This window comes from Protomyctophum bolini (genome assembly GCF_963924005.1).
Source record: "Protomyctophum bolini genome assembly, chromosome: 12".
NCBI classification, from domain to species: domain Eukaryota; kingdom Metazoa; phylum Chordata; class Actinopteri; order Myctophiformes; family Myctophidae; genus Protomyctophum; species Protomyctophum bolini.
This window is the reverse complement of record NC_137873.1, coordinates 36,427,176-36,454,809: the sequence shown is the minus strand read 5'-3', so window position 1 is coordinate 36,454,809 and position 27,634 is coordinate 36,427,176. Positions and strand designations below refer to the sequence as shown.

The window sequence follows — 27,634 nt, the reverse complement described above, 5'->3', positions numbered from 1 at the left end:
GTTGGAAAAGGGGAGGCAGACAGAGGTATGCTGTGCTGTGGAGTCTAGACAGGCCTACACCCTTTTGGTGGGGGTGAATCTCAAGAGATGTGTATATACCCAGCAGAACATGCACTCTAGCTACAAGAGTCAAGAGCTGCAAGCTTGTGTAGTACAGGTAAAAAATAAAACTCACTTTTTTTAATTAGATACATTTCTTCTCCACATGAACCTGCAGACAATATCAGTCAAAACTCAAAACGATATATCATGGGGCAACAGGACAGAATGCGGGACAGTGAGCTTCAGTGCTGCTTTTTTTTTCTCGGTGGTTCTGAAACTTTTCTTTGCTTCAGTACCCCCGTTTTTCCCTGCTTTTTGAATCCAAGTATCCCGCTTTAAATATAAACTAATAGAAAGAAAACGTATTGCTTTCTACTGAATAGCACTTCTGCTAAGTGTTAACTTTACACAGCAGGTTCACAATGTTGCTCAATGTTTTATCATCAGTGGGCAAAACATAAAAAATGCCTAAATTCTTCCATTTCCCACTTTCTCTCACCTCTGCAGTACATAATTGTACCCCCCCGTTGAGAAACACTGCTCTCACTGACTTGTATTACCGTCCTACTGAGCAAAGGTCTTGTATGGAATTACACTTTTGTTAATGACACTGGCCATCTGTCCATTGACCTTTGTAAAAGGGAACATCTCATTGTTCACGGATGACCGAGTGAAGATGCCCACAAGATTTCTACTCCTCCCCCCTTTAAAAATAAATAAATAAAAAACCCCAAAATATTTAACAGTGCCACCATCATACCTCATTAGTTCCTTCTTGGCATCTCGTAATAGCAGCTTGGACTTGGGGCTGAGCATGCAGCCGCCATTATCGTGATAATGCTGGTCCTCCAGGGAAGCCTCCTCGAGGTCCTCCTGCTGAGAAACAAACACAATAAAGATGTCTCCTCAGACCCCAGTGCAACATTGTTGTTTGACTATTCAGACTTGATCATGATCCGCAATGACCTAAAAGTGAATAATCAATCGAAAGTCCCACTTAATGCTCTTAAAACAACGAGCGGGTTAGAGTGCACGGCAAAGCGATTACGCTTAAGGATACTTACACTGTAGTAAACCATACATCCATTTAAAGTCATACTTAATCCCTTACAGTATTTATGATGTACAGCCATGACATTTAGATTTCCTTTTATTTCCAAAGACAAGATTCTGTAGCCACAGATGCCGTGTGTGGTGATTTAGAAGCAGGTCAGACATGAAGCTTCTTGATATCAAGCATAACAAAAAACGGATCCCACCTATAAAAAGAAAAGAATAAAAGAAACGGAGCCTCGAAGCCCAGATTAAAATCCCCCTGGGGGTCCCTGGGAACATTTTAAAGGCCCCGGCATTGGTCCATATGGCCCCGGTATAAATACTATATGTCACCGATTCTTTAGACTTAGCAAGATGTGAGAGAAGAAGATGATAATTTCTATTTGAGTGTTCTATTCTTGTTGCACTTGGCACTGGGGAGCTTATTTCAGTGACTGTACTAACACTGGTCTCTGACAACTTATTGAATCATTTAGAGTGTGCGCCATCTGTTAAAGATCCACCTGAATCCTCGTTAGATTCTCGTTCTCGTTCTTAGTGTTCCTGTCCATCGTACCTCTTCGTAACAGAGTCAACTGTGACCCAAAATGAATATATAAACCAGACATCATAGCACCTCTCTTTCCATCCATCAAGCCCTTTTTGCACCCGTTACTTGCTGTTGTGCTTAGCATGCTGCACATCTTATTATTCTATGAATAGTCTCAAAACAACTCACCCCTTTTTTCCATTTTCCCCCCGGAATTTCCCCCAGTGAGGGGTTGGGGTGGGAGAGGCTGGACGGCAGACGGCTGGACTTTGAATTTCTCTAAGTATAAACTTTCACGACAGCAGACAGCCCAAGTACAAATGTAATTTATGAAAAGCTACTACAGTGAAGTTGTTGTAGGCTATGTGGGGATTATCTGACGAGGTACCATTTGAGTGGGCAAAACTATACTAAATTATACTAAATTGTATTATAGGGTCAATATAAGTAAAATAATACAGCCTTTCCATAGGGGTAACTTTTTATATTTTTCCAAAAAGAATACTTAACAGCCAATAGCACATTACAAAGTTATCCCCCTCACTGGGGAAAAGTCCGGGAGGAAAAACGAGCAAGCACTGGGGTGAGTTGTCCAGTATTCGTCTCAGGGTGTCCCTTATTCCAGTGGTTCCAAAAGTGGGGTCCTTGAGAGAGTTCCAGGGGGTCCCCAGCTAATTGATAATTAGGAACCAAATGAACCCTTATGGGTCTGTAACTCAGAGTGTACAAATGGGAGTTTGCTTTTTACATTGGGGTCCCATAGATAGAAATGCCATTAAATGGGGGACTGTAGCCTAATTCAGGTCCTTGAAATTAAACTGGTTGGGAATCACTGCCAGAGAGGTAAAAATCTATATGGGGGTCCTTGGCGTATATTTTCTAACAGGGGTCCACAGGCTAATGAGTGTCAATTTGGGGGTCCTTGACATGAAAACGTTTGAGAACCACTGTCATAAGGAATATACTGTGATTTTACCTCTTGCAAAAGTTGTGCTTTACTGAAGTTGACGGGGATATGGCTCTCCCAGCTGCAGTCTCTCTCACACAGAGCCTGATAGAAGGCAGGGTTGATGAAAACACTCCCGGCCTTGGACATGGTGCACTCGGGAGAAGAGAGCCGGTCTTCTGAAGGCACCTGTGTCTGGGCTTTCACATTCTCCATCTTGCATTTTTTCATGCTCAAGTCCAGGGTCCCGTTTTCATCCACCTCAATGAGTGTGTCCTAAACATTTAATCAACATAGAAGAAATAAGGTCACTGGTGTGTACATTCCTACCACCTTGTCTTTATACTGTGACCATTGTGCTACTAACTTCATATCCAGGGTTTGGTTATGAAATGTCTGCCATGTGATTATGGTCAATTGGGTTCAGGTGCAGGATAAAGGAGTAATTATGAAAAAGAAGGAATATCCTCACACACTGAAAAGTGAAAGTTCTCAATATTTAATTCACTGTTTCACAGCATTTCGGTCAAATAGACCTTCATCGGGTATCCATGCCTCATGACGACCCATGAGACATGATAAAGCATTCATTATGATCCCAGTTTAGGTCGAAAAGTCCAGACGAACCAGAAAAACATACCTATATACTCAGTGATTAAAATAGGGTGCATTTTGCATCCCAAAACGCAGTTTATACTTAAGGGACACAATTTCTTCTTCTGTTTTCTACATGAATATAACCACATTATAACCATATAAAATTAAATTGGAGTTAAATGCTGAATTTGTAAAAAATGGCAAAATATGACTCCTAACGTCGTTGAAGTGGGCTCATAAAATGTCCCCGGGACTCATCTAAAAGACCATCCCTGCATCCCGGGACTCATTACATTGAAAACCTATTTACATCACTGTATACTATAATGTAAATACTAAAACAACAATACTCTTCATTAAAAAAAACATGATGATGATGCAGACTATGAAAAGGTGAATTTGAAACCAATGTTGCAATGCTCAGTGGAACATACATTATATTGAAATTAGTGATGAATCTAACATGGAGCAAAACTACCCACACTAAGCCAACGTTAATTCTATTCAACACAGACAACAAAAATAATAAATGCGGGTGGTGGTATAGTTTTTCCAGTGACAGCTGTGTCATCTGTTTTCTAGGACACACACAAACAAGATGGCAGCTGGGGGCGGCTGGTTTTAGGTCATCACCATTATAATAAAAAATAAATTAAAAAAAAAGGAAAAAAAAGCTTAATGTAGCATAAGTTTCTTGGCTGACAGATGTGTCACTCATTCTGTGCTGAAATGCGTATGGCCGCTTATGGCTGAGATTTTCATGGCGTTAAAAGTTTTACCTTGTTAAATGCTGAAATCCTTTCTATAAATGAAACCAATTATTTGGGTGCATATGTCCCATTAAACCTTATGCACCATTATTTTCATAACAAAAGAGGGATTTTAAAATGAATTAAGGGAGGATGACTTTCATGGATATCGCATGTGGCTATCAGGCCATGTTATGACATGTGTATCTATGTGTCTGTCTGTCTGTCTGTCTGTCTGTCTGTCTGTCTGTCTTCAACACTCGTAACTGCACATTGCACTCCATTTCATGGTCTTGTTCCGTGGAGACTTTTCAGAGCTTTAGTTGTATTATGAATCTCTCGGAGACCAGTCTGTGCCTGGAATCATTGCTCGGCCACAATAAATTAATTATAGATTTAGCCTTTTATTGTTGTAAAGAGAACAGATGACTAACTTGCTAACGCTGTTTAATTCATTCAGTGGGCCGGTAGCCCGGTACCTCATGGTACCGGGCCACGTTCTCAACTCAACAAGCTGGGAGACAAGGAATCTGGGCTGTGTAGGAGTGGAAACCTTGAATCATCTACACAGTACACACAGTGTGTGTGTATATATATATATATATATATATATATAGAGAGAGAGAGAGAGAGAGAGAGAGAGAGAGAGATGTCGGCGGGGAAACCTTGTATGTCCAAAACCATTACTTTTCAGCAAAATGGAAAAGAAATAATAATAATAATCACAAGCTATTGTTAATACTTTTCATTGGTTAAATGTTTATAAAACTCACAGACTTAATTGATCACTGTTACTTTCATTTTTCCATAATATATTAATTAAATTGAGAAAACAGCAGTTCTACAAGCTCAGAACGTGTCGTGAACTCGTGATGCGAGAACATTGTAGCTGCTATTTCTGGGTGCGTGACACAGGGAAAAGCAGCAACGAGATATAGATTCAAACATATACATTACATTACATACATACTGTATGTATGCAAATGCAAGTAGAAAAGGCCCATTTTATATATAAATCGAGAGGGGGGGGGTTATACCAGTGTGTACTTTAAAAGAAATTGGATTTGAGTGAGTAAAAGACTTGAGATCCTTTAGCTGTTTGATTTAATCCATCCAAATGCTTCCATAGACTCTTGGGTGCAGGGCAGGCACACTGCCGATGCTGGAGCACAGAACTACGCAAAGATATCATCCATCCGCCATCTGCAGCGCTCACAATGCAGTTTCACACAGACTATACTACTAGCCCGGGTTTATCTATACATGTTCAACCATGAGGAAACAATTACAGGACATGTTTAGCCACTTAAACACTTAAAAACCACAAAAAAAACATTCTAAATTAGCTTGCGGAACTGCTATTAAAGAAAAGTTAGCTTTTACTTTCACCAAACTGTGAAGCCAGGGTTAAAGTGGTCAACAAAAAGATGGTTGTATGTGTGTGTGTGTGTGTGTGTGTGTATATATATTATATATATATATATATATATATATATATATATCCCTTTATTTTTTTTATGTGATTCACCCTCATTTTCTTTTGTATGTATGATAAAGCTGCACAGTACACCTCCTTGTTTCTCTGCCACCAGAGAGACTATAGCTCCTCTTGCCAAATTCTCTCTTTTGATGTTGCTCCTTTTTTTTTCTTCATATACACAAATCAGAGGTCCTTTAAAAGGGACCACATTAAATGCCTTTCCAAGTGGTCTGATTTGATTACCTTTGTTGGGGTTGCCAGGGGTCGGGCAGCGATGGCCTCCATGTTTCCTCGGTAGCGCGTGGAGAGGTTAAGGATGACGGCGGTCGCCGCCGCCGTCGCTGGGCCCTGGAGACTACCGTCTCCATTTGTGAAATGATGACTGGCCGGGCTGTGGTGACCAGGGGTGGGCAGCCGGCCGCCAGGGGCAGTAAGGAACCCCGGATATTGATGAGGAGCTACAAGACACATAGTCACTCAATTATCTTTTTTTTCTTTTCTTTCTTTTTTTTTATGTTACTGCTTCCCCCCCAGCACTTTTATCAAAATAATGCTTATGCTCAATGCAAAAAATGATTGAAGTTTTATTTGCAATTTTACCAATACATTTTCATTACTAATGAATTGCCAAAATGGAATTAAAATCTAAAAGATACTTCAGACCAATTTAAATGGAACTTATATAAGTAATAGTTTTCGTCCATGTCGCCGTTTGCTGCGTATATATATGCGCCGGGCCAGCATATGACGTAATGACTATACTTGTGCTTGATATGGCAGTGGTGTCAGATTACATACAAGTATACATACATGTATACATAGGGGCATTACCTTTAATCCTCCCGACACTAAAACATATCGTCATTACGTCACCATCGAAAACCAATTACACATTGGCATTGCATTGGGTCCTTTAATCCACATCTTTATTACGTCATCATTGAGAGCTAGTTATACCAGTTATACCCTGACGTCATATGCTGCTACGATACATACGCATCAAACGGGGCATACACAAAGTAACCACAGTATACCGCTAATCAATTTACAAATTACATAATACAATACATAGAGGCATTTCCTTTAATCCACCCGACACTGATCGACATACACGTCACCATCGAAAGCCGTCTCTTACCATACTTCACAATACTACTTTTTTACCTCCAAAAACTAGGTAGGCTACGTAGCAAATAGCTAGACCTAATAATTCAATATTTCAAACGTTCTTTCACAGAGAAGCTGAGATTTGACAGTTTGTAGCGGTCGACTTGCAACAAGCAAGTAGGCACTCGACAGAGTGCAGTTCTAGTGTATTATTGTGACTGAGCATGGTCGGACATACACACATATATATACATATATATATATATATATATATATTGTCCCTTTCTTGTGGCAGGAGGTGACCATCGTCTCCTTTAAGACGTGCCGATACTGTCTGCCTATATATCTTGCACTATGGTATATCAGGCGTATTCTTGTGAGTCAAATATAATGTGTGAAACTCACATTCAGGGAAGTGTGAAGAGATGTCTTGCTCCTGGTTGGATGCCATCAGAGGCTGTTTGCCGAAGACCTGTGCATCAAAGCTAGCATAATCAAAGCGGATCTTGCTGAATTTGTCCATGTCCTTGGCGAGGTTGGTTTGCAAGGCCGCTACTGGATGCGAGAACCTATAGTTCAACTGGCTCATGTCAAACTTATTCATCAAGCTGATGGGTCTAGGGGAGGGGGGGGGGGGGGGGGGGGGAAACAAAATGAAAGTGAAGATGACGACCATGCTATGCTGTGAAATAATAGCGTGTAGTGAATTGACGAGTTATTAATATGAGATACTACAGAAAAGTGATAGCTATAGAAAAGCAGACCATTTCATGGCTGTTGTTATTTATTCACAGATGCCAATGTCTTTGTCCTTGTTGGGAGACTGGTATCTGATCTGTGTTGTCGACTCACAGCAATGTTGCCAAACTAATTAATATCGTAGGAGTGGGCTTCCTGCCCGTGGCATATCCAATATGAACAAAGAGTTCTGGTCTTTTATCATCTTTAATAAAAAAAAGGAACTCACAAGACCCACAACCATTACTTAAGTGAGACGCTATCAACTCTTTCTAGTAAAGAGGAAAAATAGAAGAGGGGAAAAAAAAACCCCACAAAAACAAATTGTGTTCGCATCCGGGAATAAAGCATCTTAATAGTTTATTTGACAGTTACTGCATTTGCAACAAAAAGGAAAATAAATCCCTCTACCTAATTGTAAATTAATACCCTCAGCACTCTGCACTAGTACATTACGTGACCGTTAACTATTACTTGCAACTACGTATAATATGTGTGCATTTAGAAGCAAAAGCTCTAATCTTACCTGGCGTCGTACTTGGGCGATCGATCGGGTGTTAGTCTGGACTTCGGGCTCTCGCTCTGCGGTTTGGAGACTTTCACCGCTGCGGCGATGGGGCAACCTGAGAGACTGGACGACGGGAGGAAGTCAAACACATTAAGCCCCGTCATGTCACTCATCTGTGAACAAAGTAGTAGTCGTGCTAATAGCGCGCTCCCCTGGACGTACACGTACCTCCGGTGGGTGCTACGGTTGCTATTGACATGGCCTCTTCCGGTGCACCCAGGTGTAGGGCACTTGAGGACGTTCTCGTGCATGGCCAGGACTGGGGAGACATGGAGGGAGAGAGAGCTATAGTTAAGACAATGGTGGACACCATTTTCAGATCGTGTGTCAGTTGTCAGTAAATACAGGCACAGTTATAGACGGTATACACTACAGCATATTCAGAATTGATATAATAAAATGTATAGGAGTTCTGTTTAATGGTGGTTTTTCACAAATAGTTAGCACATTTTGTAAACCTCCAGAGCAGAGATCTCACTGAGACAATATTATATAATTGCTGCTGCTAAAACGCTAAAAAACAAAGGTAAACGGTTTCCTTATTGTGAGGGATTGCCGTGTGGTGGTGGACGGTCGGAAATGTAAATAGCTTACAGAAAAGCAGACTACTAACAAGACACAGCTAATTATATTCTTCAAAAACCACCACATTGTTAAAGGTCTGCTCTGTATCCTTAGAAACTTCTCTTTTGTGCATATTCTCCAATTAGTTTGTGGGAGTTGTCTATTTATTTTCGAATACTGCACAAGCTAGGCCTTTGATTCGCAAATACTGCCTCCAGTCTAAGAGCATATGCTTTCATTTAGAAAAAAAGTTAATTACGTTTTCTGTTCCTTTTGTAACATTACTGTTTAATGTTCAGCGTTTGTTAAGTTATGTTGAAATGACTTAACGATTATCAATTCAACCAAACCCAAACATTTTCAATAGTCAGACTTTGCAACACATTTTAGAAAAGGCGGGGGAAAAGGTAGTTTATTCGTGATAGGTCTCTCACATCACTGAACTGGAATTACTGTAAGCAAGGCTTTTTTTTTTATTGAATTCAAACTCATAAGAGAGTTCTAAACAGGATCATCAGTTAAAATACAACAATTTCCATATTGTAGCTTGTGTGGCTTACTTTCTGGAGGAACTCTGACTTTGTGTGGACACCCAGACAGACTCCGGTGGTGTGGATAGAGACCAGTTACATGACCGGTGCCATCACAACCGGGAGTCGGGCACTTGATATCTTTCTTATCGGTCCGTGGTGAATCTGTGGACACAGTCAAAAAACAAAACAAAAAAAACTATTTGTTTGGCTAAATTGGCAACAACACTCATTGTACCTTTATATTTGAATGAATGTACTTTCCAATTTTTTTTTGGGGGGGGGGAATTATATATCTAAAAGAAAAGCCTCACTCTGAAGAGTTCAAGGAATTATGGGGGTGGAAAATGTTACCTATTGTTCATTGCTCGGTATAAATAAATAATAATAATGATTACACTCTCTTGAGTTAAGAAATGCATTCAGTCAGTCAGTAATTTTTTAATAAAATCGTTTTTGTTTTTTGTTTTCAAATAGATGCCTCGTGTTGGAAAGAAACTATTGAAATGCACTTGTACAGCATGCATTCTTACTGTATCTTATATACAAGTGAAAAGGTGTACCCATACTCATTCTTCATGCTCTATCTCCGACCGAACCACACTTTTACCACACATCTCTATATGCAAAATAAATTCGCCACCCTCCCCGAACTGACATAGCCTATTTTTTAGCCGTTCAAGTTTCTTATTTACTCTGCAAATATTACTTTTATGAAAATCACGATCGAGCCAGCAGATAAACGGGTGCCACAACACGCCGAGAAACAAGGAATTTAACCACGCTACTTGCATACACTGCAACTCGCTTACAATTCGCAAACCTGGCAACACTGCCTGCCTCTTACGTCACCAGCTCTGCTCCTCCTGGCCTCCGTAGTCCGTCGCGCTCACAATCTGTCGCAGCCATCTTGCTTTTCTTTTGGATGGGCGAGTGGACATTTAATGCTAATAAATTAATTATAGGTCCAGCAAGCAAATCATGATGGTCTGATTGTGCTCAATAGGTCACAATAACATTCCGAAATTAGGTGTTGTGTTTTGTATGGCATTTTCCCCAGTAGTAGTTGCATATCTATCTCAGCTTTTGCCTGATAGCACACATGCTAACGTCAGCAGCCATAGCAACATACAGTGTGCGCAGACATAACATGAGTTGTTTACAACACAAACACACGGCCTTTTCACCACGCAATACACACAACAGCTCGGGAGTTATTAAACCGAACGTGGACGCTGTTTCAGTGTTACATTTGCTGCGCATATCGGAATAATTGTAACGGCATGCATGATAAATGTAACAACGCTAAAAAACACCATTAAACATATCGTTTTCACCTTAAAGCTATTACATTTCATTGAAGCAACTCCTTAGCATTGTTTTCATACCATGGATGTGATAAGATAATGTATCAAACATAAGGGAAATATTAAATAGGATCGGGTGTACCAGTTTGGCCATTTCTTTTTTTTCAATGGGGCAATACATTGATTAAACAAACGTTTGATTGATTGAGTTGTACAACGTTATACAACCCTAAACTAATTTTAGAATACACTACACAATACAATACAATTTTAGAACATATTTTGCACGTTCCATTTTTTTACTCAGAGATCCCTTTAGCTACACATGTAATATTTCCAGGCAACGGACCTACACATGTCAGCTACCATAAACCACTTCAAGTTATTAGGACGAAATAACTGACAGGAGTGACGGTGCTGTGCTGTGAGTAAACTAATAGGGGAGAGCCGCCAAGGATGTAACATTTTGCACGTTTCATTCTTTTACTCAGAGATCCGTTTAGCTACACATGTAATATTTTCAGGCAACGGACCTACACATGTCAGCTACCATAAACCACTTCAAGTTATTTTTTTGATAAAACAGGTCGGGAGTTATTCAACCGAACGTGGACGCTGTTTCAGTGTTACATTTGCTGCGCATATCGGATCAATTGTAACGGCATGCATGATAAATGTAACAACGCTAAAAAACACCATTAAACATATCGTTCTCAGCTTAAAGCAATTACATTTCATTGAAGCAACTCCTTAGCATTGTTTTTATACCATGGATGTGATAAGAAAATGTATCAAACATAAGGGAAATATTAAATAGTATCGGGTGTACCAGTACCAGTTTGGCCATTTCTTTTTTTTCAATGGGGCAATACATTGATTAAACAAACGTTTGATTGATTGAGTTGTACAACGTTATACAACCCTAAACTAATTTCAGAATACACTACACGATACAATACCATTTCAGAACATATAATATTGGCCAATATGTCAAATATGTAAATATTACATATAATGGCATTGAATGGAAGCGGACCATTTGTAACACATGTTACAAATGACCCGCTTTTGCAAGTTTTCTTTGCAGTTGCTTACAGACCAGAATGAACGTGAATTCCGTCTAAACACGATGCAAACTAATGAAGAACATAAGCATGAACACATCCATGTGGATTTTTATTCACCAACACCAAAGACAAAAATTGTACCACACATATACTCCAGGTGTAAAATTAGACGCATTTTGAAGGTAAACACTTCAAACTTCAAACTCCTGGCCACGTAGAGTACGTTGCTGTACACATACTGACGCGATGGCGTCATGGTGGCGTTGACCAATCAAGATATAACGTCCATGTTACAACCGTGAAGCGTTACAACCTTGGCGGCTCTCCCCTACATTTGTTACTAACATTAGGTTGTGGCGAAGTAGACACGTGGCCAGCAGATACTGTGTTTTGGACAAACAGGCTAGGTATTGGTGTTGATTTGGGTCAACTGGACAAACAGCGTGGTGTTGTTTTGTGTCTGTGTTTGTGTTGGAGCGCCTCAGTGTGGCCGTACAGGTCATGTGCAACCTCTTCCACAGAGAGATGGAGACACTAAATCTCAGCTGGACAAACATGTTTGCATGCATGCATCGCTGCCTTGCATGCTGTGTGCTACTGTTGAGTCTGTCACTTACTTTGACTGATTTATGGCATTGTCTTTCTGTTAAAATCCAACTATGTTAATTTAAGAACTCTGGGCATATAGGTCATTGTTTATTCACTGTGCACACGTGTAGCCTATTGTATGTCAGACTGTATGTCTGTCCCACAGTCACAATCCTTTAGTACTTAGGCTGTGGAAATATTCAGGACAAAACAATGGTACATTTCCAATAACCCATTCGTTACTACATGTGGAGTCAACTCCCGCCATTTATTTCTTCCCATAGTGCGTGGCAAAGTCGCTCTGGGATGAGTGCGCGCGTAGCGCGCACGAAATTCTAGTACATTACATTCCAGTATGTAACATAGTGTCCACAACTCCATGTAGCTTGAAATATCATGCAAAGCCAGATACTTTTTTCCCCCCCTCCTGAAACGCATCTATTAATCTGTCATTTTAGTTAAGGCCACAGTTCAACACAGAGCGTTCACTTCTTAATGCCCATCCATCGAAAGATTACATCTAGGATTACACATTTAGCTGCAGTCATTTGAAGAATCAAGAGGAAAACACCAGAGGTACTTTATAAGGATTTAAGACTTATGGTCATGGTTATACAATATACAGTATATCTACAGTATAGTTGATTCCTATCAAAAGCCAATATAATGAGTTGTAGCAATTCCAACAGGAAACTTTTTACTTTTAAAACATTTAGTCTGGTTATTTACTACTTCACTTGCTGCCTAATGGTTTTAGTATAAAGAGGATTTCCTCCCTCTAATTTCCCTCTGAGTATAGTTCTCTTATTCTTTATTTTTCCTTCTGTTTTCCAGTAACCAGCCACCCATAAATCACAAATAGTCAGTTTGATTTGTATATTAGATCAACACGGTGCATTTCTGAATGTACCATTCATGTGTCCACGCTGCATGACCATGTGTCACTTCCCCCAAGTGAAACTAGACATTTATTTCCCAGCTAAACCGAAATATAGACATTAGCAGTACCGAGATAATAAAGAAAAGAGAGAGGGGGAAGGGAAAAAAAAGATGCCATGGAGGAATGACCATATCACACCTGAATTACAATACATCACATCATTACATCTTTATCCCATTTTGGGCGGGAACCCCTTTTGGTGTTAGCATTATGTTATGCTTTATAGCTATTGAAAAATAGCAGATCTACAAGCTCATAGGTCTGCCATTTTTGAAAAATCGAAGAACGACTGACATAGAAACATAGCTTTTTCAGAAAACTGTCAGGATTTAGAAGACAATTTTAGAATCTGATCTCAGGTCAGAATGGGTCAAAGTGCAGTGTGTCGTGTATACCTCCATGGTAGTTGAGTCTGCTCTCCAGGTCCATCATCCTCTGGTGTCTCCTCTCGTTGGTCATCTGCTCCAGCAGGAACCGGTCCATCTCTCTGTAGGCGTGGTGGAGCACCTGCCGTTGCTCCGACTGCAGGGCCATGGCCTGCTCCAGCAGGCTGAAGTTGGCTCTCCCCCGGCCCATCTCCAAGGCCCTGTCCTGGAGGCTCTGGGTCCAGTCCTCGTGCCGTGGGGGCGGCCTCTTCACCTCCGGCTCCCCCTCACTGTCCTCCTCCTCCTCCTCCTCCATCATAGGCGGGGGTGGCCTGTACCTAAGGGCCTCCTCCTCCTCCTCCATAGGCGGTGGGGGTAGCCGGCTGTACCGAAGGGCCTCGGCCTGGTAAAGGCTCGCTCGACTCATGGGAACACCTACGACGTCGTCTGACTCGAGGTCTACTCTCATCTGCTGGCCGCTGCCGCTCCGTCCCGACGGGTCTTCCGAGGGTCTGGAGGGACTGCTGTTGGAGTCGTTCGCCCTACTGGCAGACAGAGATAGCGGCTCCCACTCATCCTCCGGGCTGTCTCCTCCATATGGGCTCCCCCGAGGCGATAAACTACACGTTGCACTCATCCTGTCCTGACTTTGGTCTTCTTCTTCATTAGCGAGATCCCCCTCCTCCTCCTCCTCCTCCGCCTCCGCCGGAGCTCTTTGAGACGCGTCCGCCTCAAACCGCGGCGAATCATCTGATCGAACTTCAGACCACCCAATAGGATCATGGGACTTTGCCGCTGTGCCGTGGAAACCATTTCTGTTGGCCACTCCGTTTACAACCTTCAAGTCTCCATCTAAGGTAGTGAGAAAAAATGACAACACTAATTATTCAATTCTGTTTTCACGCCTCAGCCATGCTATGCTCTTTTTGCGACCACTTCGGTACTTGACAGGATAAGACCTGTATGTCCTAAAGCAAGTGGTTTCTTTATCTCCGGCAAGTCACAATATGTGACCATTTCTTACAAATGGATGAATATAAAACCTGGAGGAGATGAAGAACAAGATTGGTTTAGTTATCCTTTTCTTCTTGAATGTTTTCAATCAGAGTGCAACATCGTAATTTGAATCCAGAATAACCAGATTAACCATGGATCTTCAGTGCTGTGCCAACAGAAAATCAGTTGTTGGCATAGCAAAATAGGTGAACGTTATTAAATGAGGGGGGGGGGGTCAACTGAAAGTATATAGTGTTTGTGATTAACTGTAATATAAACTGTTAAATGTGGCTATCCGTACAAAGCCTGTTTAAAACCAACATCTATTTCTAGGAAGGAGAAATCTGTATACAACGCAATAACGTGTTAAAAGTCATAAATAAAATTGGCAGATTGTCCCAATGGAATAACATCATTAATAGCCTAAACTCTTTTTTTGGGCTAATTTCTGTCAGCGGTATTTGGATGACACTATAATATGTTTGCTATAAATAATGTAATTCACATGCTAATTTAATAGTATAATAATTTTGCTACAGGTTTTTGCACTGATTTGGGGCCTGCCATTATTCAGTGGAAATCCATAAATCCAATGAGCATCCAATGAGCTATACAAGATTGTGTGAATCCGTTTGAATGAATGGCAAGTCTGATCATCGAAACAGACCGACACTGATGACGTTAAATCAAAGTCAGTAATTAACCCATTCTGACCTGAGATCAGATTCATACGAGGTTTCCACTGGACAACACACTGGTCTGATGAACCCATTCTGACCTGAGATCAGATTCTAAAAATGTCAGTCGTTCTTAGATTTTTCAAAAATAGCAGACCTACAAGCTCGTATCGCGCCACTCGGTGGCGCGATATGAGCTTGTAGATCTGCTATTTTTCAATAGCTAAAGCATAACATGATGCCAACACCAAAATGGGTGCCCGGTCAGAATGGGTTAAATATATTTTTTATCCCACGATTTTGTAACCCATTTTTCACCCCTGTGTCAATCATCTAATGTGATCCTGGGCTCTACACACCCTCCACCAACCTAGTCCCCAACCTAGGACCACAATATATTTTAGACCAATATAAGCATAAGCACTAAGGAGGCTAGATACTGTTTGTTTATGCTCTCAAGTGGCTAGACGACGTCAAACCAAAAGTACCCCACAGACCCATCCGGGTTTCTATAGGTCCGGATCCATTTTGAGAATAATATCACCACTGCAACTTATTGCTCTGAAGAGATTTCAATATATCTCTGTTGTCGGGAAGAAACCTCTTAACTCCAAATTGTTCATTTTTCAGGAAATTTAAATTATACATTTTTCAGGAAATTAAGAAAACCTTATATTTTCAAAACAAAGCAATACAGCCTCATCAATGTTGGTGTTGTGAGTTTATATATTGTCAATTACTTGCATGAGAGGGGAAGCGGTGGCGGAGTTAGTTGCTTTAGCAGGCAGTTTGAGGGTCCAATGGAGTTAAGAGGTTTTCTCCAGAGCGTTTTTTACTACTTTTCATTGGTTCAATATTTTTGAAACAACACACAGACGTAAAAGGTGTTCAATAGCACTGATTTATGCAAAAACAAAATCAAAAACCTCAAAAATGGAGTTATGAGGTTTCCTCCCGACAGCAACGATATGACAAACGGGTATAAATAAAATGGCCACAATAAGATGGAAAACCACTTTTGCTAATTCCTAGTCAATTCCTAGTCTAGACTTCCTAGCCTATTGTGTACGATGGACTTTTAATTGTAACATTTGCTTTATTCCAACTAGTTAATGGTGCATTTTTCTTCCATAATATCTATTATCAATCTATCCATCCATTTCCCCAGCGGTAAACATATTTGTGCAACAGGTGTTTTCTAAAGATAGCGCCTAAAGATAACTCCTGTCCAATGAAATATTCATGGCAGCTACACTTAGTTCTAATCAGTATCAGGTGGCCATCAAAGTCTTGTGTTTCATTCAGATGGATGGACACAGGACCTGACGCACATGTATGCAGTCACACACAGACACATGCAAGCACACCATGCACATGCGTACACACATCACACATGCATCTGCGCACGGGCACACACACACACACACACGCGCACGCACACACACACACACGCACATGCACGCATGCACCCACACACACACACACACACGCACACACACACACACACACACACACTCGCAGTCAGACACACACACACACACACACACACACACACACACACACACACTTAAGTGCAATGAAAAGAGATTGGGGGAAAAAAGGAAAAAAAAGGAATCCCTCTGGTGTTTTGTGTGTTGGAACAGGTGAACGGTTTGTACTCCAGAATAGCCATTACCAGCCCTCTGCAGCAGGACTGGAGTTGGCTGTGGTTGAGCACAGTGTGGCTCAAACAAATGACACGCTTGTTTTTCTCTTTATGTTCGAATGCAGATATGACCAGCATGCAGCATCCCACTGTAAAATGAGTCGTTTCCAAGTCACTTAATGCCACTTCTGCTAAAGAACAAACCAGAAAAAACAAAACATCCTCCCAAATCTGACAGTGGTACGAAAACAATGGTCTATATGTGTTCAGTTAACATAGTCATTTCCTCACGGTAATGTGATGCGATCGACGAATATATGGAATCTTTCTCACTCAGCATTTCTATTTTAAAACGAATTGCAGGGTTTGTGAGAAGTAAGATAATGCAATGTTCCACAAGCTAAAACTATAAACAAAACCACAGAGAAGTTAGAAAAACACAGAAGGGAAACTGATCATACGCGGATGTAACTGTAACTGTAATATGAACAGAGGGAAGCAAATATAAATTCCATTTCCAATGAATCCACACAATTCGGTGAGCTACTCTTCTGGTCCATTTAACTACACACATGTGTACTATAATGAGCTGTAGACATTATGCCTAATTATGTATTAGACTGTGTTAGAGAGCCTAACAAAAGCTTTTGAAAGGGACAATTACGTTGTGTTGCTTAGTTACATCGTTAAAAATATACCAAATAAGTGCAGATTATAGTGGGAGAGAATGCACATGCACACAAACCAGGGACATTGTTGCCAAAATGCACAAAATTCAATTCATTAGAAAATAGACATGTTTACCTTTGAAAAAGACAGCGCTTTAACTTGTAATGACCATTTAACTGTGGTTGATGACATTAACGTGTAGCTAGGCAAAATCCCAGCTGTAGGAAAATAATCCTTGCCCGGTATAGTGCTCTCAATTGGCGTCTGCTCATTTGCTGCGTATAATGTGCAACTTTAATAAAAATCAATTAAAGAAAATGAAATAAACTTTCATTCAAATTAAGGTGAAGCATATAACGTGCTCAGGCTTTCAATTCTTTCCCATTCCATGGCGTCCATTCAATGGATTTGGAATGGCTATTAAAAAAGGAGAAAAAAAAGACAGACGAGGCGGGGGCCAAAATCTGGACCTCATCAAAAGGGGAGAGGGTAAAAAAAACCTATGCCAAAAATATCATGGTAGATCAGCTGTCAAAACTTCAATTTGAGGACGCGAGACACAACTAATGTGGACCCAGCAGTGTAGTCTTTCACTTCCAGTGCACAATGACGGTGTTCTGGCTGGCTGGGCTGGTGCTGGTGGCGGAGGGGAGTGGGGAAATATGAATGCAACAGATGGGGATTTTAAAATTCAGCGTCAATTGTTCATCGAAACAGACAAAACAACAGGACATCTGGTTTACCTGCTGGAGTGTCGATGTTCCTCGGCTCTTCTTTGTCCCACGGTGCTGCTATGGCCGCCAGGTCTTCTTCTTCGCCGCCGCCGCAGTCCTCCTCGCACGCCTCCTCGGCGCTGCTGGGGCTGTAGTGGCGGGGCTTCATCAGCAGGGACTTCCTCTTGTTGACGGGGGCACCTTGTTGCACGCCTTCCGGGGCACTCCTCTTCCAGGCCGCCACGACGACGGGCCCATATGGGCTGGAGAAAAGGGGGACGGAGAGATCAATATAGGTCGATCTTCTCGAACCATATGCCCCCCCGCTCCCTCAGGTCCAGTGAAGCCAACCTCCTGAAGGTCCGCAAGGCCAAGTACCACATCTGGGGGGGGACAGGGCCTTCTATGTTTCGGCCCCCAAACTGGAATGAACTCCCCAACCATCTCAAGAGTTGCTCCCTCTCTCCTCTCTTTCAAAACCTCACTTAAAACCCACCTCTTCAGGATAGCTTTCCCCAGCTGAGGTCTCGTTTATCCTTTTATCTTTTTAACCCTGTATCTGTTATGTTTTGCTTAGATTTCTTTTCTTAATAAAGTCTGTTCCTAGTGTTCCCATGTAAAGCGCTTTGGGTATTTAGAAAAGCGCTATATAAATTTGAGCTATTATTATTATTATTATTATTATTATTATAAGCTGAATTCCCCCCCGGTGGTCGGTATACTGTAGCTCTCATATACCGTCGGATCGTTTCGAAAGTGACAAGCTGGATTCTTTGTGTCTCTCAAGTTAACGAGTGCTTTTGTTCGAATTGGTGCACAAACTGGAGATTACTGCAGTTTTCTTTTAGGTCGACATGATTGCACGATGATTCATATTTTGGATACAAAAACTGATGTCTTGGAAAAACAGAATTCTCTTAGAATGTGTGTGTGTGTGTGTGTGTGTGTGTTTGAAGTATTTTGAATGAATTGTGCAAAAACTTGGATTGTTGTATGCTCTAGGAGTCTAGCAGTAGTACAGACACTCTGATATAATGCAAACTCTGATATAATGCAAATTCCATTTGCATTATACAATAAAAACAGAATGAGCACTGACTTCATTTTTTTTATACATTTTGTTCATTTTTGTCGAGCATGATGATTTGAAGGTGAAGTTATGTTTTATTCTCTTGGGGTATGATTGTGGACAAGCTTTAAGACAAGCATGGGAACTATTCCCCCCCAGGGTTCTTTATTTCTTTTACAAATATGTCATGAACTTTTACCTTGAAGTCTCAGTGGTGCAGTCAGCCAGCACTGTAAATAAGAAGGGAGAAAAGACAGGTAAACATTCAATAGACGAGGCCTGTTGCTGAATGTATCATTTATCGTATGATACATTCGGACAATGTATGGAGAAAAGTTGTATCAAACAACAATGATTGATAATGGTTGTTTTTGATCAAGTAGCCAATCTGATCACATAACATGCATGGTAGATCAAAGAGGTGGTTGCCCACCCGCATGCGTACTTTTGGAGCTTCTTATTTTCCTTCCTGTAAAAGCGTAAGCCAAATCTATATACTTTGTCATGTGACTATAGAACAACAACAGCTGATCTACAAGCTCCCTATAAGCCCATATAAAAAAAAGCAAGGTTGTAATAAGTAATTCAACCCTGCGAGAGTAAAAAAATGGCCACATTCACAAAGGTAAATGAAGGGTTATGCGCGGTGCATGGATGTGAAGGTTTCTTCTTGCATTTAACAAAGCCATCAGCTATGATCAGACGAGGAGGAGGATCGTGGGGGAGGGGCCTCTTTATTGATCTGAAAAGCTTCTCATTCAATCTCCCCGTGTTCTCCGGGAGGAGACCAACAGTGTAGCTCATCCTTTGACGGCTTTGACAACATGATCTAAAAGGGTAAATCGATTTTCTCCAGAGGCCCATGCAAATCTCATTCACAGGTTTTCAACCCTACTCCCATGAAGCACTGCACGACCAATAATAACGCTTCCATGAATTTCCCAGACGCGGTAATAGCTCCGGCATACGCAGGCGGGCCTCAGAGGCCCTGAACACTTGCATAACCCATTCTGTACGGGAAGCCCCTTTTTTAACTCATTATGTTATACTTTAAGCTTTTCAAAAATAGCAGATCTACAAGCTCGTAGCGCGGCACTCGGTGCCGCGCTACGAGCTTATAGATCTGCTATTTTTGAAAAATCGTTAAAATGTGCCTCACACATTTTGTTTCAGATGGGGGTCGGTGGCCAAATACAGATCATTCTGGGGGTCCTTGACATGAAATATTGAGCGCCACGGATATAGAAACATGAGGTTTTTCAGAAAATTGTCATGATTTGGAAGACCTTTTTCTCAGGCCTATATGGGATAATGACATACCCAGTCTAGAGGTTTTCAATCACACAATATAGATGCACTCCTTAACTAATTTGAGCCAGTGTTCCAATTTAATGAAGTTATTCCCCTCTGAATAATGTAATGGCAACGCAGCGCTCTTCAAAACTGCCGAGATAATATATAAACCTGACAGTTGTGAAGTTGGATTGTTCTTGAACTGATACCCCTGAGCCATATCGGTAAGTGGAAATGCGTGTGTGTGTGCGCGTGTGTGTGTGTGTGTGTGTGTGTGTGTGTGTGTGTGTGTGTGTGTGTGTGTTTGCACACTGTATGTTGGTGACAAGTATGTGTGTACGAATGGGCGTGTAGTTAAAAACTCAGCTAAACATGACAACTGCTACACTCACCAGTGCTTCTGTTACATGGTTGAAGCGCGTTGTCCTCGCCATCAGAATCCATCTATAAATAAATAAAGCATCAGATTATTGAATAAATACATTACGGATTAAAGTTTCTCAGTCTGATTTCATTTCAGTCATTTGGATTTCATACCGTCGAAGGCAGCATGTGTCTCCTAATGGAAGCGTGTTGCGCAGTGACGCATTGTGAGCTTGTAGATAGGCTATACTCTCGGTTATTTATTTCTTTTTAGGATTGGAGTGGTCAAACTAGCAATATGTTTAGAAGCACTTTCCATGAAAAACCCTAATGGTCTCGGATATGTCCTAAAACGCAAAGGTTAAAGACTCAATCTGTGTCTTCACCTGGTTGGCGGTATGTAGAACAGGAACAATATTACTAGAATATCATTTTACATATTTGTGTTAATTTAGGGAAACTGCACTAGTGCGAGTACGGCTCCTTTCACACCGTTTCACAAATCGCATAATAGGACTTAATTGGCCTTACACATATTTTTTTCAGTCTTCTATTTTTGCTTTAATCCATGACGGTGCACATAAATGTGTACCTTACTGCACATTCTATAAGTCCAGAAACACAACTGAAGTGGGCTCATATAGCCCTATATCTGTATTCTCACTTTTTTTTAAATTATTATTACATGTTGTTATATTTATTGTATTGTTAGCACAGTCTTGCAGAACACGCCATCCTTTTGCTGCTTGTACCTGTTTTTTTGGGCCATTCAGAAACAGACCAAAACACTAGATAGTTACAGTATAATGTTGAGTATTCATGTATTTTGGAGATAACATCACAACACCCCTAACATGTCCAATAGCGTGCTAATGCATGCCGCAGCAGCAAAAAAAAAAAAAAAAAAAACATTAAATAAAAACTTTGAACCGTGAGAAACACACCATAATAATCTAAAATGATAATATTTAAGTGCAGACTATATACGCCTCACACAGCATGTGTTTAGACAAAGATAGTTAGCAAAATAAAAAACAAAATCCATCCACTCTCCCTGCCTGGCCATCCATTGCTTGTGGATCCCAAATAAAACCTATTAGACATAATTATTCCAGGGCTGATGGCGGCGTATTGTGATCACAGGGGCCAGTGAGACCTGTGAGTCATAGGATACGCTGTTACTTTTCCACGGTAATGGGAAACATGACTCCTCTCTCTCGTTTGCTGTTGTGATTGAAGGCACTGACCTGTCATACATTTATAATAGGGGAGCAGGTGTGGCAGTGATGGACCTTAATTTCCTTTAATAAACCTTTTATGTGCCACACTCTTAATGCCACGCTGGGCCATCAGAGGTCCTGCTCATAATAGGTTCATTACTTTTGATTACTATGAGCCTATTGAGACAAACAACTCCCAAACACTATAGATTACATTCTGTAAAAAAAAACGAATGCACCTCATTAGTTCGGAACACTTTTCTTTTTGCTAACAAACATTCTGCAACTTTGTGCATGGGTTCTATTATATGAGTTTGACGTTATGAACTAAAACATATGCCACATCCTCAATATTCAATTGTTGTCGTGTGTATACTCATTATATATCATCAGACTTACACTATATTGCTTACGTGTTGACTTGTGTTTAAGAGAACACATCCCAAAAGGTTTATCATGAAACACGCAAGCATTGTGAGCTTGTAGATCTGCTATTTTTTCGCTATTCCTGAAGATTTCCGAAAGAGAAATGTTAATTTCTTGAACAGTAGCTAGTAGTTGGACACGAGGTTTATACCCGACAGTGACAATATGAACAGTTCAGATCTTCCTTTAGTCTTTCTGTCCCATGGCTGTCCAACAAATGAAGCAGACGTGTATGAAAAATTGATACTTTTGCATGGTTCTGAAGGTGGTTAAGGGTGCATGTTCAACTAATGTTCAATGACGCTTTGACAGTATAATACCTAAGAGCTACTGTATTACTGAATGCCATGACTCATTTTGGTTTCTGGGGACAAAAATAAAGCCTTTCTCATGTAAACACAGTTTTTTCTGCTGTCAAGTGAATGATGGACCCTTAATGGTTCTCGACAAACTGAAGGCTATATCTAATTAGTCGAATACGGAATCATAAATAAAGGAACAACAAAGATGTCCATGTTCCAATAATGGATACACCTAACATGGTAATGTGGAGAGCTGCTGTGACGTTTGACTGAATGTGTACAACGGAAGAACAAATAGATAGCATTCAGGGTCAAACATGAGCCTTTATTTGATATTCCCTCCACAGTCTAACTAGAAACTTTATCTGATCCTTGACACAGAATAATGCATGAAAGCTTGCATAGTGCCAAATATAAGGCTTATAATGAAATACTGGTTTTTGGCTGTTCGTATAAAAAGTGGGAAAAGTCCCCCAGTCTACCAGTCTAATCGTCCCAAGACCTGCACGAGAACCACAAGGTCAACTGAAGCAGTGCATTGTTTAATCCAAGAATTAAACCTAGGACGTTTCCTGATTGAGCAACGCCCAGCGTCAGTGCATTGAAAAGCACAGTCAGCAGCATCAGCTGTAGTGTATATAGAGTCCACCAAACCACCCACCTCTTTGCATAAGTATAAACAATCTCAGTTTGGGAGCAGTGACCCTCACCTACTAAACATGCTACTTATCCCAAACATGCATTAGTCATGAGCTTTAGAGATAGAGACTATATCTGCTTTCACACACTTACTGTTATTTCTGATACAGAGAAAACAAAAGATATAGGCCTTTACAACAAATATACAATACAAAATATGTATATACATATTTATATGACCTTACATTACTTGATATTACATTGATTTAGAATAACTGGGCACTCTATGTCCCGCATTGGCATGGGATGACTTACCTTTGATTGTAGTTTTCCAAGCGCTGTGCAGGACAAGCAGCCAGACCCACACTGTCCACCTTGGTTGATGTGTTCACAACTCTTAGCTCTCAGGACCTGGGTGCGTAACTCATTCTCTGTAATAAAATCACGTCACACACACACACACACACGCACACACACATATATAAATCTCTGTCGTGGCATGGATAAAATTGTGCATTACAATTTGTCTCTTCCAATTTACTTTTTTTCGCCGGCAAACAATAATTGCCGTCAGTTTATGGCAAATCAATTGGATCATTCTAAAAGCTCCTTCCCACCTATTTTATTAGCGTTATCTTTTGTCGTTGTTGCTGCTTGTTTCAGCCATTGGCTGTTGAACGTGCAGTTTAGAAAACGGAGGGAGACGCAATGTAATAAAAAAGCTCACATGGAATAAGGAACAAGATGCAAATTGATTGCTTGACAGAGATCAAATTGCTTGCCTCTAATTAATACAAAACATCCAAGAGGGAAAACAAGGATGAACAACAATGAGTACATTAAGCCTCTTCACTTCACAGATCTTATTAAAAGGAATTATTTATTTCTGTTAGCTTTGAATTAAAAAAAAAAAAACAAAAAAAAAAGTATAAATAAATAAATCCACCTTCTTAATTATAGCCCTTACAGCATTTCCACCAAAAAGAAACAACAAAAAAAAACAAAAAACACGGATGGGGGGGGGCTGATCGTCATTAGCATAAGAAGGGAGGAGGGGAAAAAAGCGACGTCGGTTCGTCATCTCTGCTGAATCATATATCTATTCCCCCTCCCCTTTTTTTCCCAACACAAATAGTGCATCTCGGAGGACTGTTTGAGGGGGGGCTGATGCTCAGGGTCTATGTGATTTTTCTATGTGTTAATCTGGGGCTGGCTAGAGCTGTCCTTGAGCCCCCTCCAAACCCAACCCATTTCCCCCAGCCTAACCCCATCTGCTAGTGTTCCCACCACGCAGCACAGAGGAGAAAGAATGGGGGCTGTGAGTGACTTGGGGGGGGGGGGGGGGGCTTCCCAGTCCAACAGTCATGAATAACCATTGCTTCACACCATTATTATTGTCAGGGTGCTGGCTGGCTGCTATGGATCCAAGTTGAGATGGTTGAGGCCGAGGAGGATATGCTGAGAGACATCTGTGAAATACCTTTTAAGATGCTATATATACTGCTATATAGCATGACTGTTATAGTCCAATTCAGTGAGCTGATTGGAGATTTTTTTATGGAAATGCTGCTATTATTATTATTTTTTATTTTTTTTAACAATGGTGTATTAATAATACCGTGCCAACTGCTGTGGACATTCGACATTGACCTTGAATCATTTTGTCCTCTTGTTCCCAGCTTATCCGTGCACTTGGGACACTCTCATGTAATTAACACACAGACGTTATTGTGATCGAGCAAAAAAACAAAAACTCGATGGCACTATACCGATCTTGAAACTATAATAATGAAGGGCCAGTAAAGGAAAAGTAACATTTTGAAGAAGACCCATAAAATTAATTACATTGTTTGCATTTCCTTTTTAGATAGGGGGCACAGGCACGGTTGATAGAGGCTAAATTAGATTACGCAAAATAAGATTTCAAAATGTCAGAACCGCACACACTCACCCGACCAACTGTTATGATTAGATTAGTCTTTTAACATAATTACTGTCTAGGGCTGTGTGGTGGAAACAATGCATACATAAAAACACACACACACACACACACACAGGGGCTCTATCTGGACTGATACCCATCCCTTCCTCCCTGAGCCTTTTTTCTCTTAACCTTTCTTCGGCAGTATCATTTTGAATTATGGGGAACGGATGGGTGCTCTGCACAAGGTCACTGTCTGTTCTGTACCCCCCCTCCGCTCCCTGCTTGTTTTTGTTTCTTTCTTTTTTTTTATACCACGGGCACACTGAAGCGAAGGGTTAAAACTGGAATGGATTTAATTATGGAATGAATGGAATTATAATGCGCCTGCAGCAAGTTTTCCTCCTTATTTATTAAAGCAGCTGATGGGCCAGGTTTGATGAGCCACTTCTGGCATAATTGAGTCATCACACAAAGAGGGTTCCTCGCATTCAGAGTGGTTTTATCAGCAGCAAACAGACCTGATTACTGGCAATTACACTCTGATCTAGGGGAAGGAGGAGAGGAAAAAAAAGGGTAAATGTGCGGGGTATAACTTCTGTGTTTATAGTTTACCCCAGGAATAATTTTCACATTAATTTCACATGCTTAAGTGTTTTCTATTTCTGCATAATAAAGAGCAACAAAAAAAAAGAAAATGTAAGAGATACCGGTTTACTTTGATATTTTCTTGTAATGGATGTTTGAGGGGTTATAATGGAAGACTGATTCATGTGCAACATATAGGTCGAGGCGTGTTTGTTATCATCCACTATATATGCTTATAGAATCAGCAAAATGTAAAGTGTGGGCTAGAAGAATCAAACCGGGGGTGACTGCCCACAGCAATATACATCCTTGAATAGTGCTCACACACACCTTAAGGCTTGTGGAAACGGTCAAATGCTATTTAAACAAAGAATGGGGACTTATTTGTTTGCAATCTGAAACGCAAATGGTTTTTTGTTTGTGTACGTCTGTATATCAAACGCTGCTTAACTAAGATCACCTTCTTACCAGAGATAATTTAGAGAAACAAGTTCTTTTTTTCCAAAAAGAAAATGCATTTCTAGATTGCGAGGGAGCCATTAGATGTCTGTGTCTAAAAAGCTAGCAGCTGGACATTAGAATAATAGCTAAGAGACGTTTTAGAGGAGGGTCATGGGGAATGAGGGGGGACTCTGATTTCCAATTCATATCCAAGCTGAGCCTAAAGTGTTGACATAATCATTTCCTCTTGGGTTTTTTTTTGCAATGATGGATCTTTGGTTATTTAAATCAATATTTTCCAATAAGACTGGAAGAGGAGGAACACAACTGAATAATTTGGACGATACAAAGTATAAAATACTAGGTCATGATCTTGTGATGATGATCAATATCAGCAAAGATGGATTCACAGCAAAAAACGGTCACACTGGCTCCCTAAAATATTCTTTTGAGAATCAAAATAAATTATAAATGACAAAACAAACAATTTTATATGTGTGTGACAGGTCATTAAAAGAAAAATAATCAAGTGCGAATCAAACACATACAAAAAATATATACCACATGCCAAAAGTATCACTGAACATTATGCAAATCAATGCATCCCAAGATCAAAATGAAAAAGAAAATCAATTTTCCTCCAGTCCATATATAGGCTCCAATGGAGGTTCTGCATTCACAGATACATAGTCAAAATCTTGAAGTCAACTGTGATTTCAGATATAACAGCCTCACAGCTACGCATGGCAGCCAAGCAAAGTGTTTGTGTCTGTTGCCAATATGAGTACTTTTATAGAGGGGGAATTGGCATCTTATCACTTCTCCAAGACTGCGATGCTTCAATAAAAGAATGCGGCACACAGAATTCTTAACAGACAATTAGGAGGCTGGCTAGCCACTATCGCTTCAATGATTTGTTGCGATGGCATAACTACAGGCGAAACTTGTTATTGGACCGAGTTAGCAAGGCGCCCCATAAAAGAGTCAGATGGTGACACCTTTGCTGAGGTGATTTATTAATCTTCTAATCGCTTTCCAAAGTCATCCGAAAGCCCTCCCTCTCTAAACAGAGTTCATCTGGAGACGGACCACACAGAGACACTCACCAAGTCCAGATTGTTTCTTCTGACATCAAAGGGCCAATTTCCGTTTTTTTGACCACATTTCTGGTGCTTTTAGTTCGCTTATCACATGAAAGGGGATTGATAATATGCTATTTTATGTATCAAATTCAATCCAAATTAAACCCACAAAATAGTATATATAAAAAAACAAGTTATTATTTTATTTTTTAATTGCACAATGCTGTGCATCAGTAGCGTAATAAATGGAATGGCAAGACCATTCATCCCTTTGGCCTGTCTCCAGTATTGCAAGCCACACTCGTGTTAGCGTGTATCTTTGAATTTAGTCATGAACATGCTTTTTCAAACCTCACTAATTTGGGGACAGGTGTTTGGGGAGAAAGAAGTTCCAGCCCTGGTGTCTGTCATCTCTAC

The 27,634-nt window shown here is 40.6% G+C and overlaps 1 protein-coding gene across 1 annotated transcript in view; it reads right to left on the bottom strand.

Annotated features, from left to right (window-relative positions):
* The window catches only part of st18 (ST18 C2H2C-type zinc finger transcription factor), a gene marked incomplete at both ends in the record, with an annotated part of 54,841 nt that overhangs the window by 6,420 nt on the left and 20,787 nt on the right, over positions 1–27,634 (bottom strand). Inside the window, 13 exons of the mRNA XM_080779061.1 lie at positions 803–918; positions 2,604–2,849; positions 5,643–5,857; positions 6,912–7,123; positions 7,783–7,875; positions 7,981–8,071; positions 8,937–9,071; positions 13,204–14,025; positions 16,100–16,168; positions 17,904–18,136; positions 19,142–19,172; positions 20,628–20,679; positions 23,501–23,616. Of these exons, the coding sequence (XP_080635187.1) occupies positions 803–918; positions 2,604–2,849; positions 5,643–5,857; positions 6,912–7,123; positions 7,783–7,875; positions 7,981–8,071; positions 8,937–9,071; positions 13,204–14,025; positions 16,100–16,168; positions 17,904–18,136; positions 19,142–19,172; positions 20,628–20,679; positions 23,501–23,616 (2,431 nt within the window). The remainder of the gene's footprint in view (positions 1–802; positions 919–2,603; positions 2,850–5,642; positions 5,858–6,911; positions 7,124–7,782; positions 7,876–7,980; positions 8,072–8,936; positions 9,072–13,203; positions 14,026–16,099; positions 16,169–17,903; positions 18,137–19,141; positions 19,173–20,627; positions 20,680–23,500; positions 23,617–27,634) is intronic.